At 41.9% G+C, this 15887-nt stretch overlaps 1 protein-coding gene and 1 long non-coding RNA gene across 3 annotated transcripts in view; one reads left to right on the top strand and one right to left on the bottom strand.

The window, feature by feature from the left end:
* The window catches only part of LOC129533466 (uncharacterized), a 20596-nt gene extending 4709 nt beyond the window's left edge, over nt 1–15887 (top strand). The window contains exon 3 of the long non-coding RNA XR_008679723.1: nt 15407–15887. This is a non-coding gene — a long non-coding RNA (uncharacterized lncRNA). The remainder of the gene's footprint in view (nt 1–15406) is intronic.
* The window catches only part of LOC101126037 (probable ATP-dependent RNA helicase DHX40), a 30254-nt gene continuing 15835 nt past the window's right edge, over nt 1469–15887 (bottom strand). Inside the window, exons 9-11 of one of the 2 annotated variants that reach the window (XM_055386721.2) lie at nt 15740–15826; nt 5770–5884; nt 1469–5248 (exon numbers count right to left, since the gene is read on the bottom strand). In XM_055386721.2, the coding sequence (XP_055242696.1) occupies nt 5881–5884; nt 15740–15826 (91 nt within the window). In that variant the 3' untranslated portion in view covers nt 1469–5248; nt 5770–5880. The remainder of the gene's footprint in view (nt 5249–5769; nt 5885–15739; nt 15827–15887) is intronic. The other variant, XM_055386722.2, reaches the window with a different exon arrangement.

The following is a 15887-nucleotide window of genomic DNA, read 5'->3' as shown; positions in this document are numbered from 1 at the left end:
TCCTTTTTCCTTTTGAGACAGAGTCTCACTCTGTTGCCCAGGCTGGAGTGCAGTTGTGTCATCTCAGCTCGCTGCAACCTTTGCCCCCCAGGGTTCTAGCGATTCTCCTGCCTCAGCCTCCTGAGTAGCTGGGATTACAGGCACCTGCCACCACGCCCGGCTAATTTTTTTCTGTTTTTAATAGAGATGGGGTTTCTCCATGTTGGCCAGGCTGGTCTTGAACTCCTGACCTCAGGTGATCTACCCACCTTGGCCTCCCAAAGTGCTGGGATTACAGGCATGAGCCACCATGCCCGGCCTGGACAATTTCTCTTGATCCTCTTCACTGACTCTTTCCTCTGTTGGTAATCTTTATCCTATTACTGATACCTTCTAGTGAAATTTTTTATTTCAGATATATTTTTCAGTTGTAAACTTTGTTTGGTTCCTTTTCATAGTTTTTTCTTCCGTTCAGAACTTATATCTTAACATTTACTTCAAGCATGTTCACTTTTATCTTATAGAGCATGATGATAATAGCTGTCTTAAAGTCTGATAATTCCATCATCTTGGCATTGGTATCTGTTGATTATCTTTTTCGCTTGAGAATGGTCACTTTTTCATGACTCTTTGTATGTTGAATCATACCAGTTTGTATCCTAAACAGTTTGAATATTCCTTTGTGACTCTCTGGGTCCTATTAAAGTCCTCCAGAGAATCCTGATTTTAGTTGTTGTTTTCAGCATTCAGTCATCCTGGTTGGACTGAGACTGCAAAGTCTGTCTTCCCTTTTTTTCTCCCTGTGGATTCCAATGTCAAGACAGTTTTCAAAGCCTGTCCTGTGCTGCTTTAGATCATCCTACATCTATCTGTGCCCTCTGGGGGTTAGACTTGGACTTGTGCCTTATGTTGCTGTTCAGTTTTTGAGGCTTTTGCTGTGCTGCTTTGGGGTATTCTGTGTATATGCACCTCAGGAATGAACCCTGGACAGATGCTTGTTCATGCACGGAAGTAGGAGAACCCTTCTCTAGGTCTCCTCTCTGGGATTCTTCTCAACTTCCTGCCTCTGTCCTAGAGCCAGAATGATGGGGCTTCTCAAGGAGGGTTAGTTGCCCATGCCACTGCCACAGCAAGAGAGAGAGAAGAAATGGACATTTTATCCTTATAGCTCTGAAACCCAGGGACTCATTTTCTGAGTTCCTTGATCTACACAGACAGGGCTTCTGTGGGAGTTTTAGCTGTCCACACTGCACTGCCATGGCTCACTGTGTGCCTATCCTCAGATCACACACACACACACACACACACACACACACACACACACACGGAAACTCACTCCCATGTGGGCCCCTTTCTCCAAGTTTGACTCTGCATTTGTTTACTTTTCAGAGTGCACAGGTAGTTGCTTTTTGTATTTATTCCAGAGTGTTTAGTTATAACCAGCAATAGAAATAAGCTATAGTGGACTACTCCATCTTGACTGGCACTGAAGTCTTAAAATGTTAATACTTCTTTTTTTTTTTTTTTCTTTGAGACAGGATCTCACTCTTTTGCCCAGGCTGCAATGCAGTGGCACTATCACTGCAGCCTCAATCTCCCAGGCTCAAGTGATCCTCTAGCTTCAGCCTCCTGAGTAGCTGAGACTACAGGTGCACACTAATTTATTTTTATTATTATTTTATATTTATTAGTGCATCCACTAATTTATTTTTATTTTTAGTTTTTTTTTTTTTTGAGATGGAGTTTTGCTCTTGTTGCCCAGGTTAGAGTGCAATGCTGCGATCTTGGCTCACTGCAACCTCCACCTCCTGGGTTCAAGCGATTCTCCTGCCTCAGCCTCCCGAGTAGCTGGGATTACAGGCCCCTGCCACCACGCCTGGCTAATTTTTTGTATTTTTAGTACAGACGGGGTTTCACCATGTTGGCCACGCTGGTCTCAAACTCCTGACCTCAAGTGATCCACCAGCCTTGGCCTCCCAAAGTGCTGGGATTACAGGCGTGAGCCACCATGCCTGGCCCACTAATTTATTTTTTTATAGAGACGGGGTCTTGCTTTGTTGCCCAGGCTGCTCTTGAACCCCTGGCCTCAAGCTATCCCCTCATCTTGGCCTCTCAAAATGTTAGGATTACAGGTGTCAGCCACCACATCCAGCTTATTTCTTAAATGAGTCATTAAATGTATGTCTCTTTCACTATACTGAATGTCAGCAGGGACAATTTTGATTTTATTTTATTTTGTTTTGTTTTGATGTATTGTATTGTACTGTATTGTATTGTATTGTATGACGGTGTCTCACTCTGTAGCCTCGGCTGGAGTGTAGTGGCGTGATCTTGGCTCACTGAAATCTCCGCCTCCTTGGTTCAAGTGATTCTCCTGCCTCAGCCTCCCAAGTAGCTGGGATTATAGGCATGCGCCACCATGCCCAGCTAATTTTTGTATTTTTAGTAGAGACAAGGTTTCTCCGTGTTGGCCAGGCTGGTCTCAAACTCCTGGCCTCAAGTGATCTGCCCGCCTCGGCCTCCCAAAGTACTGGGATTACAGGCATGAGCCATTGCACCTCCCCTATTATATTTTTTAAACTTATTTATTTATTTATTTTGTATTTTTTTTGAGACACAGTCTTGTTCTGTCGCCAAGGCTGGAGTGCAATGGTGCGATCTCAGCTTACTGCAACCTCCACCTCCCAGGTTCAAGCAATTCTCCCACCTCAGCCTGTCTAGTGGCTGGGATTACAGGCACCTACCATCATGTCCTGCAAATTTTTATATTTTTGTAGAGATGGGGTTCCACCATGTTGGCCAGGCTGGTCTTGAACTCCTGCCTCAGGTGATCCTCCTGCCTTGGCCTCCCAAAGTGCCTGGATTACAGGCGTGAGCCACCGAGCCCGGCTTTATTTTTATTTTTATATTTTTGCAACGGAGTCTTACTTTGTGACCCAGGCTGGAGTGCAGTGGTGTGATTTTGGCTCACTGCAACCTCTGCCTCCTGGGTTCAAGTGATTTTCCTGACGCAGCTTCCCAAGTAGCTGGGATTACGGGCATGTGCCACCACTCCTGGCTAAGTTTTGCATTTTTAGTAGAGACGGGGTTTTGCTATGTTGGTCAGACTGGTCTCAACTCCTAATGTCAGGTGTTCTGCCCGACTCTGTCTCCCAAAGTGCTAGGATTACAGGCATGAGCCACTGTGCCCGGCCTGGCTTTGTTTATTACTGTATCTAATGCCTAATATAGTTCTTGGCATATACTAAGTGGCCAATAAATATTTATGGAATAAATGAATGAATGGACACTTTTCAAACCTCATCCTGCTTGACATTTTTGCAGCATTCTACGCTATAGGTTGTTCCCACCTCCTGGAATCTTTCTTCCCTAAACTTTCATATTCTACTGATTTCCCCACTTCTGTAGGCTTTCTTTACAGGCAAGCTGCTACTTTATGAATCTTACAGTTTCAGACATTGCTGTGAAAATGGGGACACCTACATAGTCACCCACATACGCACAAGTACAAACTTAAGAGAATAATAAATGCTCAGTCACCATTTCCTCATCCGAGAAGGGAGTGGATACAGTCATCCCTTAGTATCTCTAGGGAATTGGTTCCAGGACCCCGTGTGGACACCACAATCCATGGATGCTCCGGTCCCTTATATACAATGATGCAGTATTTGCATATAATCTATGCACACCCATATGCTTTAAATCATCTTAGATTACTTAAAATATTTAATACAAAGCAATTGTTATATAAATAGTAATTATATTATTATTACTTAGGGAATAATAAGGAAAAAAAGTCTATACATGTTTAGTTCAGACACAACCATCCTTTTATCCACTCCCCCCAATTTTTTTTTTTTTTTTTTTGAGGTGGATTCTCACTCTGTCACAAGGCTGGAGTGCAGTGACATGATCTCAGCTCAGTACAACTTCTGCCTCCCGGGTTCAAGTGATTGTCCTGCCTCAGCCTCCCGAGTAGCTGAGATTACAGGTGGGTGCCACCATGCCCAGCTAGTTTTTGTATTTTTAGTAGAGACTGGGTTTCACCATATTGGCCAGGCTGGTCTCGAACTCCTGACCTCAAGTGATCTGCCCACCTCGGCCTCCCAAAGTGAGCCACGATGCCTGGCCTGCCCCTAAATATTTTCAGTCCTTGGTTGGCTGAATCCACAGATGCAGAAACCACAGATGTGGAACCCATGGACACAAAGCACTATTTGTGGCCAGGTGCGGTGACTCACACCTGTAATCCCAACACTTTGGGAGGCCACGGTGGGAGGACTGGTTGAGCTCAGGAGTTTGTGGTCTGGGCAACATGGTAAAAGCCCATCTCTACTAAAACTATAAAAATTAGCCGGGCATGGTGGCACACACCTGTGGTCCCAGCTACTCAGGAGGCTGAGGCATGAGAATCACTTGAATCCAGGAGGCAAAGGTTGCAGTGAGCCCATATTGCATCACTGCACTTCAGCCTGGGCAACAGAGTGAGATCCTGTCTCAAACAAAACAAAACACCAACAGGCTGAGTACAGGGGCTCACACCTGTAATCCCAACACTTTGGGAGGCCGAGGCAGGTGGACCACTTGAGCCCAGGAGTTTGAGACCAGCCTGGCCAACACGGCAAAACCCCATCTCTACTAAAACTACAAAAATTAGCCAGGTGTGGTGACGCAAGCCTGTAATCCCAGCTACTTGGGAGGCTGAGGCAGAAGAATTGCTTAAACCTGGGAGGTGGAGATTGCAGTGAGCTGAGATCACGCCACTGCACTTCAGCCTGGGTGACAGAGTGAGACTCCATCTCAAAAAAAAAAAGGGGGGGGGGGGAGGATGAGAAAACTGGGAGATGATGGATATGTACCATTATCTTGATAGTTGTTTTACGCAAATGTCAAAACTCATCAAAGTGTATATATTAAATATGTGTAGGTTATCACACGTCAATTATATATCAGGAAAGCAATTTTTAAATATCTTCATTTCTGTGAAGACAATTCTTTTTTCACTACTAGGAATGTTTCATGGGGTCAAGGAGGTCATAGAAACAAACAGAATGGAAGGGTGGTAGAATAGAAAGGGTGCTAATGTACATCAATGAAACTTCAATATGAAATATATAGGTCCAAAATGCTACTCAAGAAAAAAAACATTACGGCAATTGCCTGTTTAAGCTTCCTGATTAGTTCTCGAAGTTGAGCTTCCACACGAAATGCAGAAAATAAGCACCTCCAATGAATCCAGTGTTTTTGGCACCATGAAGCTGGAGCTCCACTGCAAAACAAAAAACTGGTATCTTTAAAATATCTTCTCTAAGTAAAAGACAATCTAAAATTCTCATTTCTATTACAAAAGTGGAAACCCATAAACAACTGTCAGTTCCTTCAGGAGACCTGTCCAGGTACTAAAAAAGAATTTTAGGAAACTTGAAAAAAACATTTAAATTAATGAATGTGCCCCTGACTAAATTAAAAAATAATTTGTAAATGGATTTCTTTACTTATATATGCAATAACAAATATCCAATCATTTTTTAATCTAGGCTACCTATATAGAAGCAAAATTCTACAAGGTCATTTTCAGTAAAGGTTTGAGGAGAAAAGGAGAATCAATGTTATATAATAAATGCCTACTAAGCAACAGTCATCTGACATAGATAATTTCACTGAAATTCAAAATACCTTGAAGTCAATATCATCTTCACTGAACGTTAGTGTCACAAGCCACATCATAAGTACGTATTGGAACTATACATCAAATTGACATTTTTCAGGACAAAGGACTACCTTACATACCTTGATTTGCATTGTTCAAAGATGACAGCTAAAGTTGCAAAGTCATTAAATCCTCCAGCTTTAGCTGCCAATTCTCGATGTCTCTGTTCTGCTTCCTTCTGGTACTCTGGATCAACTAAAAGAATTGGAGAGGCAATTCAGTTATACTTTGCATTAAGTGCCTACAATCACTTTGCTTTCAGAAACTCATTAAAATCTGCCTCATCCTCTGGGGTGAAGTAAGGTAGAACTATATTAACTCTTCTTAACTTCTCTTAGGAAGCTCTATTTCTCCCACAATTCCTTTTTTTCTTTTCATATCACTTTGGAGATTTTACCTGAATAGCAACATTACTTCTCCCAATCGATTTGCCTTTTTAAAATAGTATTTGTAATTTACTTTTTAAATTAGTTTTGTTATAAGAGTAATCCATGCTTACAGAAAAAAAAAAATGTAATGGTATAAAAGAATATCATGTAAAAGTTCAATGTTCCCCAGTCACACTACCCAAAAACCAATCCTCAAGGCAAAGTACTGTTCATTATTTAGTGTGTGTCCTTCCAGGTAATTTCTATGTATATATAAGCATATGTACATAGTGTTTCATTTTTCTATAAATGGAACATATAATCTGAAAATTTGTTTATTTAATAACAACTCCATATCAGTACATATAGAATTATTCTTTCTCAAAAATAGCAATATAGAGCCAGGTGTGGTAGCTCACACCTGTAATCCCAGCAATTTCAAAGGCCAAGGCAAGTGGATCAATTGAGCCCAGGAGGTCAAGACAAGCCTAGGCAACAAAGCAAGATCCTGTCTCTACAAAAAATACAAAAATTAGTCAGGCATGGTGATGCATGCCTGTAGTCCCAGCTACTCAGGAGGCTGAGGTGGGAAGATCGCTTGAGCCCAGGAGGTTTTTTTTTTTTTTTTTTGAGACGGAGTCTCGCTCTATCGCCCAGACTGGAGTGTAGTGGCGCGATCTCGGCTCACTACAAGCTCCGCCTCCCGGGTTCACACCATTCTCCTGCCTCAGCCTCCCGAGTAGCTGGGACTACAGGCGCCCGCCACCGCGCCCGGCTAATTTTTTGTATTTTTAGTAGAGACGGGGTTTCACATGTGAGCCAGGATGGTCTCGATCTCCTGACCTTGTGATCTGCCCATCTCCGCCTCCCAAAGTGCTGGGATTACAGGCATAAGCCACCGTGCCCGGCCCAAGCCCAGGAGGTTGAGGCTACAGTGAGCCGTGATCGCATCACTGCACTTTGGCCTGGGCAACAGAGTGAAACCTTGTCTAAAGAAAAAAACAATGATACGGTATTCCCCAGGAGTATGGGGAACATAACACAATTTAACCAGTTCTTATTTATCCAATTCCCAATTATGAGCAATTAGACACGATCTCCATATATGCAGAACTGACCTACTACGAACATTTTCTTTTTTAATGTAATATTGAAGTATAATATGCATACAGAAAATTACACAGGACGTAAGTGTGTAGCTCATATAATATTCACAAACACAACATACCAATGTACCCAGATCAACAAACAGTATCACCAGCATCTCAACAGCCCCCTTTTATGCCCTCCTTCGAGTAACTACCCATTCCCTTCCACAAGAGTAACTATATCCTGACTTCTAATCCTACAGATGGGTTTTGCCCATTTTTAACCTTTGTATAAATGAATCGTATAGTATGTACTTGATGTGTCTGTTTTCTCTTGCTCAACATTACGTTTTTGAGATTTATCTGTTAATTACTTCGATACCACTTCCCCTGATCCCATTCAGGACTCATGTGCTCTCTGATTGCCCAAATTCCCCATACAGCACTTTATCCAGGGCTAATCTTTCAGAGTGCCATTTTTTCAAAACTGCATAGGGATCCTTTCCTTCAATCTAACACATCACATCACAATTCCTATTCCCTATACCTATCACAGCTAGATTTAGCAGAGGCACAATGTTGCCTGAATCCAGGGAGCAGCATTTACTATAGAATACGATGTGAATCTGCAAAGCAGCAGTTCCTGTTACTAGGAGGAAAGTAATTTGATTAAAGAAAACACTGATGAAGGTATAAAGTCCTCTATCCCATGCTTTAAGTAGCTTCCAACTATGTTACCTAGGTAGCAACTGAATGAAGCAGCTAGAGACAAAAAAAAAAAAAAGAATATGATTTATCTCAGACCATACAAATGACCCTGGTAAGGAAAAGATATAAATGATTATTAATCTCCATTTCTTGAACTGCTCCGGGAGACTAATTTTGTTTTTTGTTTTGTTTTTTGAGACAGTCTCGCTCTGCTGCCCAGGCTGGAGTGCAGTGGTGCAATCTTGGCTCACTGCAACATCCACCTCCCAAGTTCAAGTGACTCTCCTGTCTCAGCCTTCCAAGTAGCTGGGACTACAGGCACACACCACCACACCCAAATAATTTTTACATTTTTTAGAAGAGATGGGGTTTCACCATGTTGGCCAGGTTGGCCTTGAACTCCTGACCTCAGGTGATCTGCCCGCCCTGGCCTCCCAGAGTGCTGGGATTACAGGCTTGAGCCAACACGCCAGCCAGGCATACTAATTTTTAACCCAAAATATTTCATTTCAAGCACCTAACTGCCATCCCCCAGAAGATATCATGCCAAAAGTCAAATTGCCCTAGACTCCAGCATCGACCCCATCCTGGCTCTCAATACCAGGAGAAAAGCCTACCTGTGAGTCAGTGCCTCCTGGAATCCCTAGAATCATGGCACCATGCAGTCTGTGTTTGCATGCATTTTTGATAAATTTTAACTTTTTATAATAGATTTGTGTATATTTTATGGTAGTAAATTATAAAACAGACTAGTACTGGAACAGGAATTAAAAGAAATTAAAGACTGTATAAGCAAAAACTCAGTTGTATGTAAGAAAACCCAATTCCCCGAGGAAGAGAAAGAGCTGCAGTCCTTTAAAATTAACTGCCTGTTTTTCTCTCTGTGGCTAGTGAGCCTTATCTCACCCCTTCCCAGGCATTGTGAAGACTCTCGAGCTGTGCAGCTTCAAGGTCACTAGACAGATAATCTCAAGTCGTAAAACATGTTGTTCCTTGAAAAGTAAGAAATAATGTAATGCACGTCTTAATTAAATAACTGTCTTTGTTTCTCACTTCTGTAATATGCTTCCCCCCGCACAGATCTCCCCCTGCCCCACGAAATGCTTAAAAGGTAGCTTGACTCTTTGTTCGGGGCTCAGTCCTTTGGATGTTAATCCAACTGGGTTGGTGCACCTAAATAATTAAATAACTCCTCCTCAACCCCTCGGTGTCTCTGATTCCTTAATTATCCTGCAGCATTTCCTACACATAGTTTATGTTTTCATGACATACTTTTTCTTAATTTTTCTGGTATTTCCAGGCTACAGAGTTCATCTGTGAGTTTTTTCAAAGTGTCACAAATCTCCGAAAACTTTTCCAATATATTTATTGAAAAAATTGGCCGAGTGCATGGCTCACGCCTGTAATCCCAGCATGTTGGGAGGCCGAGGCAGGAGGATCACCTGAGGTTGGGAGTTTGAGACCAGCCTGACCAACATGGAGAAACCCCATCTCTACTAAAAATACAAAATTAGCTGGGCATGGTGGCACATGCCTGTAATCTCAGCTACTCGGGAGGCTGAGGCAGGAGAATTGCTTGAACCTGGGAGGCAGAGGTTGCGGTGAGTTGAGATTGTGCCACTGCACTCCAACCTGGGCAACAAGAGCAAAATTCTGTCTCAAAAAAAAAAAAAAAAAAAGAAAAAAAAAATCTACAAATAAGTAGACCTGCACAGTTCAAACCTGTGTGTTCAAGGGTCAACTGTATTGGGAATGGTGATGTGAGGAGTTAGGTAAAACTTCTTTTCTAGAGAGACATCTACTAAACTAGTCAAAATTACCAAAGACAATCATTCAAAGTCTCTGGAGATTGATTAAAATGCTTAAGACAAGCCTAATCTATGGAATTCGGTAAGGACAGTAGGAAGAATGCCCCACCCTCCACAGCTGTGTGTGTGGAAGGGCTATGCGAGAGCCTTCAAGGCAGCCTGAAAGCGGCACCCTTTCCCTGACTCCTAAATGCTACTCGGTAGGGAAGATCAAAGCATAACAGCTAATGACAACTTACGCAGTCCTCTATTCCCCACAGCTCTGTGTTGCAAAAGAGTTGCTCCAATGGGTTCAGCAGCTCAGTGGTAGTTCCCACTACTCCCAGTTTCCTAGAGCTATTCCAGGTTTGTATGTTTGCAACTAGTGAACATCCAGAGATTGCATCTCAAAAGGCTTTGTGCTGAGGAAGATGTAAAGTGAGCCACAGTATCAGCTCCTAACTCCCCAACCCCAAGCTTCTGCTATTTAGGGAGGACCCAGATAGGAGAGCCACTGAAGAACAGGCCCCCATTACCACCACCACCCTCTCCAACTCCTGCTCCATAGCACAGAGATTGTTCCAGGAAAGGATGGGGAAAGGATTATCAAAGACGGGCAATACCTTGCCCCTGCCGAGGTGCCCAACTTTATTTGGATCAAGACTATGGAGCAATTTATGCTCTTGGGCACTGTCAAAAACAACAGAGCCAGCAGCTAGCAATCAGTGGAGACTAACAGCTTGCTGTGACACCAATAGAGACAGACCAGCCAAAAATTCAATGGAGAAATCAATGAAGGAAACAGAGACCTGCTAAGAGCATAGTCTTCCTGGTGTTCTAGAAGATTGTTCTCATGCCCAAAGCTGTGCCTTCTGAGAAGTAAATAGAGAGGGAACGTCTGAGCCTCTACTCCTTGGCTGAACACAGTACAAATTCATCAACTCCCTCAACCATGAAAGTAGTCTCCTAACCACAAACACAGATTCAACAGTAAAAGGTGAAAACATCACTGGCTTAAATTAAAAGGCTTAGCTAGGTACAACCTCCGACCAATCACTGACTGACCACTGGAGTTGACAAGGACAAGAAACAAAATGGAAACTGCCATAGAGGGGCTCAACAGTAGATTTGGGCTGGCAGAAGAAAGAATCCACGAATTAAAGTTTTTTTGTTTTTTTTTTTTTTTAATTTAAGACAAGGGGCAAGGCATGGTGGCTCACTCCTGTAATCCCAGCACTTTGGGAGGCCAAGGTGGGCGGATCACCTGAGGTCAGGAGTTTGAGACCAGCCTCCAACATGGCAAAACCTCATCTCTACTAAAATTACAAAAATTAGCCAGGCATGGTGATGCAAGCCTGTAATCCTAGCTACTTGTGAGGCTGAGGAAGGAGAATTGCTTGAATCCAGGAGGTGGAGGTTGCAGTGAGCCAAAATCATGCCACTGCACTCCAGCCTGGGCGACAGAGCAAGACTCCGTCTCAAAAAATAAAAAGACATGGGCAAAATATTTTAAAAGACATCACAAAGGAAGACAGAAAAATGGCCAATAAGCACATGAAGAAGTGCTCAACATTATTAGTTATCAGGAAAGTGCAAATTAAAACCACAAAGAGGTACATAATAGAATGTGTAAAATAAAATGATTGGCAATACCAAATGTTGAGAGGGGTGTTTAGTGCAAGCTGTACTCTCAAACATTGCTGATGTGATTTTTAAATGGTACAACTGTTCAGGGAAAAGGTTTGGCAGTTTCTTAAAGATTCACATATACCTACTTGATGGCACAGCAAATTTCTTTCTTAGGCATTTACCTTATCTAAGAAAAATGAAAATAAACACCTTCAAATTTTTGTGCAAGAATGTTCAAAACAACTTTACTCAAAAATAGAACTAAACAAGAAGCAATTCAAATGTCCATCAACAGGATAATGCACAACTGTATGTTCATAAAGTGGAATACTAGTCAACAATAAAAAGAATAAAGTATTCATACATACAACAATATGAATAAACCTAACATACATTATGTTGACTGAAAGAAGCCAGACACAAGAAAGGAGAGTGTATAATTCTATTTATATGAAGTTTTGGGCTGGGCACAATGGCTCACACCTGTAATCCCAGCACTTTGGAAGGCTGAGGCCGACGCTGATGGATCACCTGAGGTTATGGGTTTGAGACCAGCCTGGCCAACATGGCAAAACCCCGTCTCTACTGAAAATACAAAAATTAGCTAGGCATGGTGTCGGGCACCTGTAATCCCAGCTACTCCAGAGGCTGAGGAAGGACAACTGCTTGAACCCAGGAAGTGAAGGTTGCAGTGAGCCGAGATTGTGCCACTGCGCTCCACCCTGGATGACAGAGCAAGACTCTGTCTCAAAAGAAAAAAAAAAAATTCTATTTATATGACGTTTCAGAAGAGGCAAACTAATCAGAAAAAAATAAGAAAAGTGTTTAACCAAAGGTAGGTAGAGTGATATCTGACTAAGAAGTGGCACTGAGGGAACTTGCTAGTGATAAAAATGTTCTATATATTGACAGGGCTTGGGTTACATGGGTATAAGCATTTTACAGAATTCATTGAATTATACACCTAAAATTTATGCATTTCACTATATGTAAATTTTACCTAAAATTAACTGTAAACAAATATCAAACTGTAGTTATATAGGGTTGTTTTTCACAGTACTATAGCTTACCAATTCTCAAACTACTTTCTGTAGATTCTAGGGAAAATGGACAATTTCAATATGGATTCTGGATTAGACAGTAATATTGTATCAAAGTTAAATTTCCAAACTTTAGGCCGGGCATAGTGGCTTACACCTGTAAACCCAGCACGTTGGGAGACCAAAGCAGGAGGATTGCTTGAGCCTAGGAGTTTGAAACTAACCTGGGCAACATGGGGAGACCTCATCTCTACAAAAAATTTTTAAAAATTAGGCATGGTAGCATATGCATGTGGTCCCAGCTACTAAGGAGGCTGAGGTGGGAGAATTGCTTGAGCCTGGGAGGTCAAGGCTGCAGTGAGCCATGATCCCACCACTGCACTACTGCCTGGGCAACAGAGTGAGACTCTCTCTCAAACAAAACAAAACAATTTCCTAATTTTGATTAATGTACTATGGTTAAATGAGAGATTGCCCTTGTTCTTGCCTAGTACAGATGTAAATATTTTGTGGTAAGAGAGCACAATGCTTCCAATTTATTCTTAAATGATTCAGAAAAAGAAAAAAATCCATTTATATATACATATATAGAGGGAGACAGAGTAATAAAGCAAAGGGGGTAAAATGTTAAAAATTGCTGAAACTGCATAGAAGGTATAAAGGAATTCCTTTGCTATTCTTATTTGAAATTATATAAGAATAAATGTCACCCAAAAAAGGCTAACACCACACTGATTTTATCTATTTAAATATTCCAACATGGAAAAAACATTTTTCTTTTTCTAGCCTTAAAAGACTATTAGAGTTGGTCACCTTAATCCAACTTCTTGGTTTTACAAATGAAAAATGAAATCTAGAAAAGCGAGGGCCATGGTCAGATAATTAGGTAGTAGTGGAGCTGGACAGAACCCTGCACTCTTAACTCCTACTTCAATACTCTGTAATAGGTTTTGAAATATTTTAGCTTGTTTATTTCTTTCTTTCTTTTTTCTTTTTGGGGATGGAGTCTCACTCTGTCACCCAGGCTGGAGTGCAGTGGCACGATCTCAGCTCACTGCAACCTCCGCCTCCTGGATTCAAGCAATTCTCCTGCCTCAGCCTCCCCAGTAGCTGGCAACACAGGTGCACGCCACGCCTGGCTAATTTTTATCTTTTTAGTAGAGACAGGGTTTCACCATGTCGGCCAGGCTGGTCTCAAACTCCTGACCTCAGGTGACCCACCTGCCTCAGCCTCCCAAAGTGCTGGGATTACAAGTGTGAGCCACCACACCTGGCCTATTTTTTAATTTCTTATCAGAGACGGGGTCTTGCTATGTTGCCCAGGCTGGCCCTGATCTCGTGGGCTCAAGCAATCATCCCACCTCAGTCTCCCAAGGAGCTGGGATACCACTGTGCCCACTGGTATTTTTAGCTCTGATACTGCCTCATGAAAACCAGTTAACATTACTTATTTTTATACAGCATTTTATCAGAACAAAAAATTGCAATTAGGGGTATTACTAGAATTAAAATTCTGACACTTCAGACTGCAACTGCTGGGTGCAATGGCTCAGGCCTGTAATCCCAGCATTTTAAGAGGCCAAGGCTGGTGGGTCATTTGAGCTCAGGAGTTCGAGACCAGCCTGGGCAACAGAGTGAAACCCCATCTCTATAAAAATACAAAAAATTAGCCAGGCATAGTAGCAAGCATCTGTGGTCCCAGCTGCTGGGGAGGCTGAGGTATGGGAGGATCACTTGAGCCTGGGAGGCAGAGGTTGCAATGAGCCAAGATCACGCCACTGCACTCCAGCCTGGGCAACACAGTGAGACCTTGTCTCAATAAAATTAAAAAATTTTTTAAATTAAAAAAAAAAAAAGACTGCAAACTATTTGAAACAGTATATTGATTATTTTTATAGAAAAATGTATCCTCCATTATAATCATGGCAATAATAAATTAATCTGGACCCGACACTTCCAGCCTACAAAGGTATAAAGCCAGTGAGCTAACCCATTCTATTGTCTGTCTGCAGACAAGGTATACTGTTCACTTGGAAGCTCCTTGAAAGAAAAAATTACTCCACTGCATGAAAACAAATCTAACATATGTCAAATTAAATTGTGTCCTATACTGACACACCGAGAAAAGAAAGAAGCAGAAGTTTAAAGACCTAGAAACTTCAAAAGAATTCTCTAAGGATGCAAGGGCTAAACTACCTTTTCTTTTGATCCTACAAAAAAAAAGATTAGTAAATTACTAATGTACTATAAAAGCAATATCTTCCTTTACTAATGAAAGGAAATTAACGCCAGGCTGGGCGTGGTGGCTCATGCCTGCAATCCCAAGGCCAAGGTAGGCGGATCACCTGAGGTCAGGAGTCCCAGACCAGCCTGACCAACATGGTGAAACCCCATCTCTACTAAAAATACAAAAATTAGCCAGGCGTGGTGGCCCATGCCTGTAATCCCAGCTACCTGGGAGGCTGAGGCAGAAGAATCGCTTGAACCTGGGAGGAGGAGGTTGCAGTGAGTCCAGATCACACCATTGCACTCCAGCCTGGGCAACAAGAGTGAAACTCCATCTCAAAAACAACAACAACAAAACTTGTTTATCCTTAGTTTTCTGTCCTAGGGCTAAGGCACGGTAAACCCTCAGTAAATGCTCAATGAATTACTGGCAATCTAAATAAATGAAGAGATATTCCATGTACATGGATAGGAAGACAATACTGTCAAGATGTCATTTCTTCGCAACTTAATTATCTTAATTAAAACATAATCCCAATTAAAATCCCAGCAAGGGCTGGGCGCAGTGGCTCACGCCTGTAATCCCAGCACTTTGGGAGGCTGAGACAGGAGAATTGCTTGAACCTGGGAGGCGGAGGTTGCAGTGAGCCATGATCGTGCCACTGCTCTCCAGCCTGGGCAACGGAACAAGACTCCATCTCAAAAAAAAAAAAAAAAAAAAAAAAGAAAAGCAACCAATATAAAAACCAACCTGTAAAAGAGGTTAGCCTCAACTCTCAGGGATGTATCAGTCTATCAGTCAAATATTTCAAAATAATTTTTGAGCCAATAACTTGCTTCCAGGCTAACAAGTTTTTCTTTTTTTTTCTAGTTGTCTACATACCTTATGACGTCGTGTATGGCAAGGCACTTTAAGGTCAGAACTACAGATGTCAAACTAGTTCTCTTAATTTCAGGGATCACATGGTCAGGCATATACTGGTTCCAAAAATCTTTACTATAGATCCGAAAGCATTTTCCTGAAGAAGTCCTGCCAGCTCGGCCACTTCGCTGTAATGCCTCGCTCTTACAAAAGGAAAAAAACCCAAAAATTCCCCAAAATGTTCTGTGGGTTTCTCAGGTAATTTACTTTGTCTCCCCAAAACAGCTAGAAATTACCTAATCAGTTGTTCTTTGAATAAAAAGATTTGACATAGAGACTTACTTTGAAATTGGAACCACCTCCAGGATGTCCAACCCTAATCTGGGGTTGTGGTTTAACTGCTTCACAAAGCCACCATCTACCACATATCTAAGAAGAATCAAAGCAAGTTAAGTTTCTGGAAAATAAAAGAAGACTTGTTAATTTTTAA

This window comes from Gorilla gorilla, chromosome 4 (assembly GCF_029281585.2).
Source record: "Gorilla gorilla gorilla isolate KB3781 chromosome 4, NHGRI_mGorGor1-v2.1_pri, whole genome shotgun sequence".
Classification (NCBI taxonomy): Eukaryota; Metazoa; Chordata; class Mammalia; order Primates; family Hominidae; genus Gorilla; species Gorilla gorilla.
The sequence above is the reverse complement of the archived record's forward strand: the minus strand, read 5'-3'. Positions and strand labels throughout refer to the sequence as shown.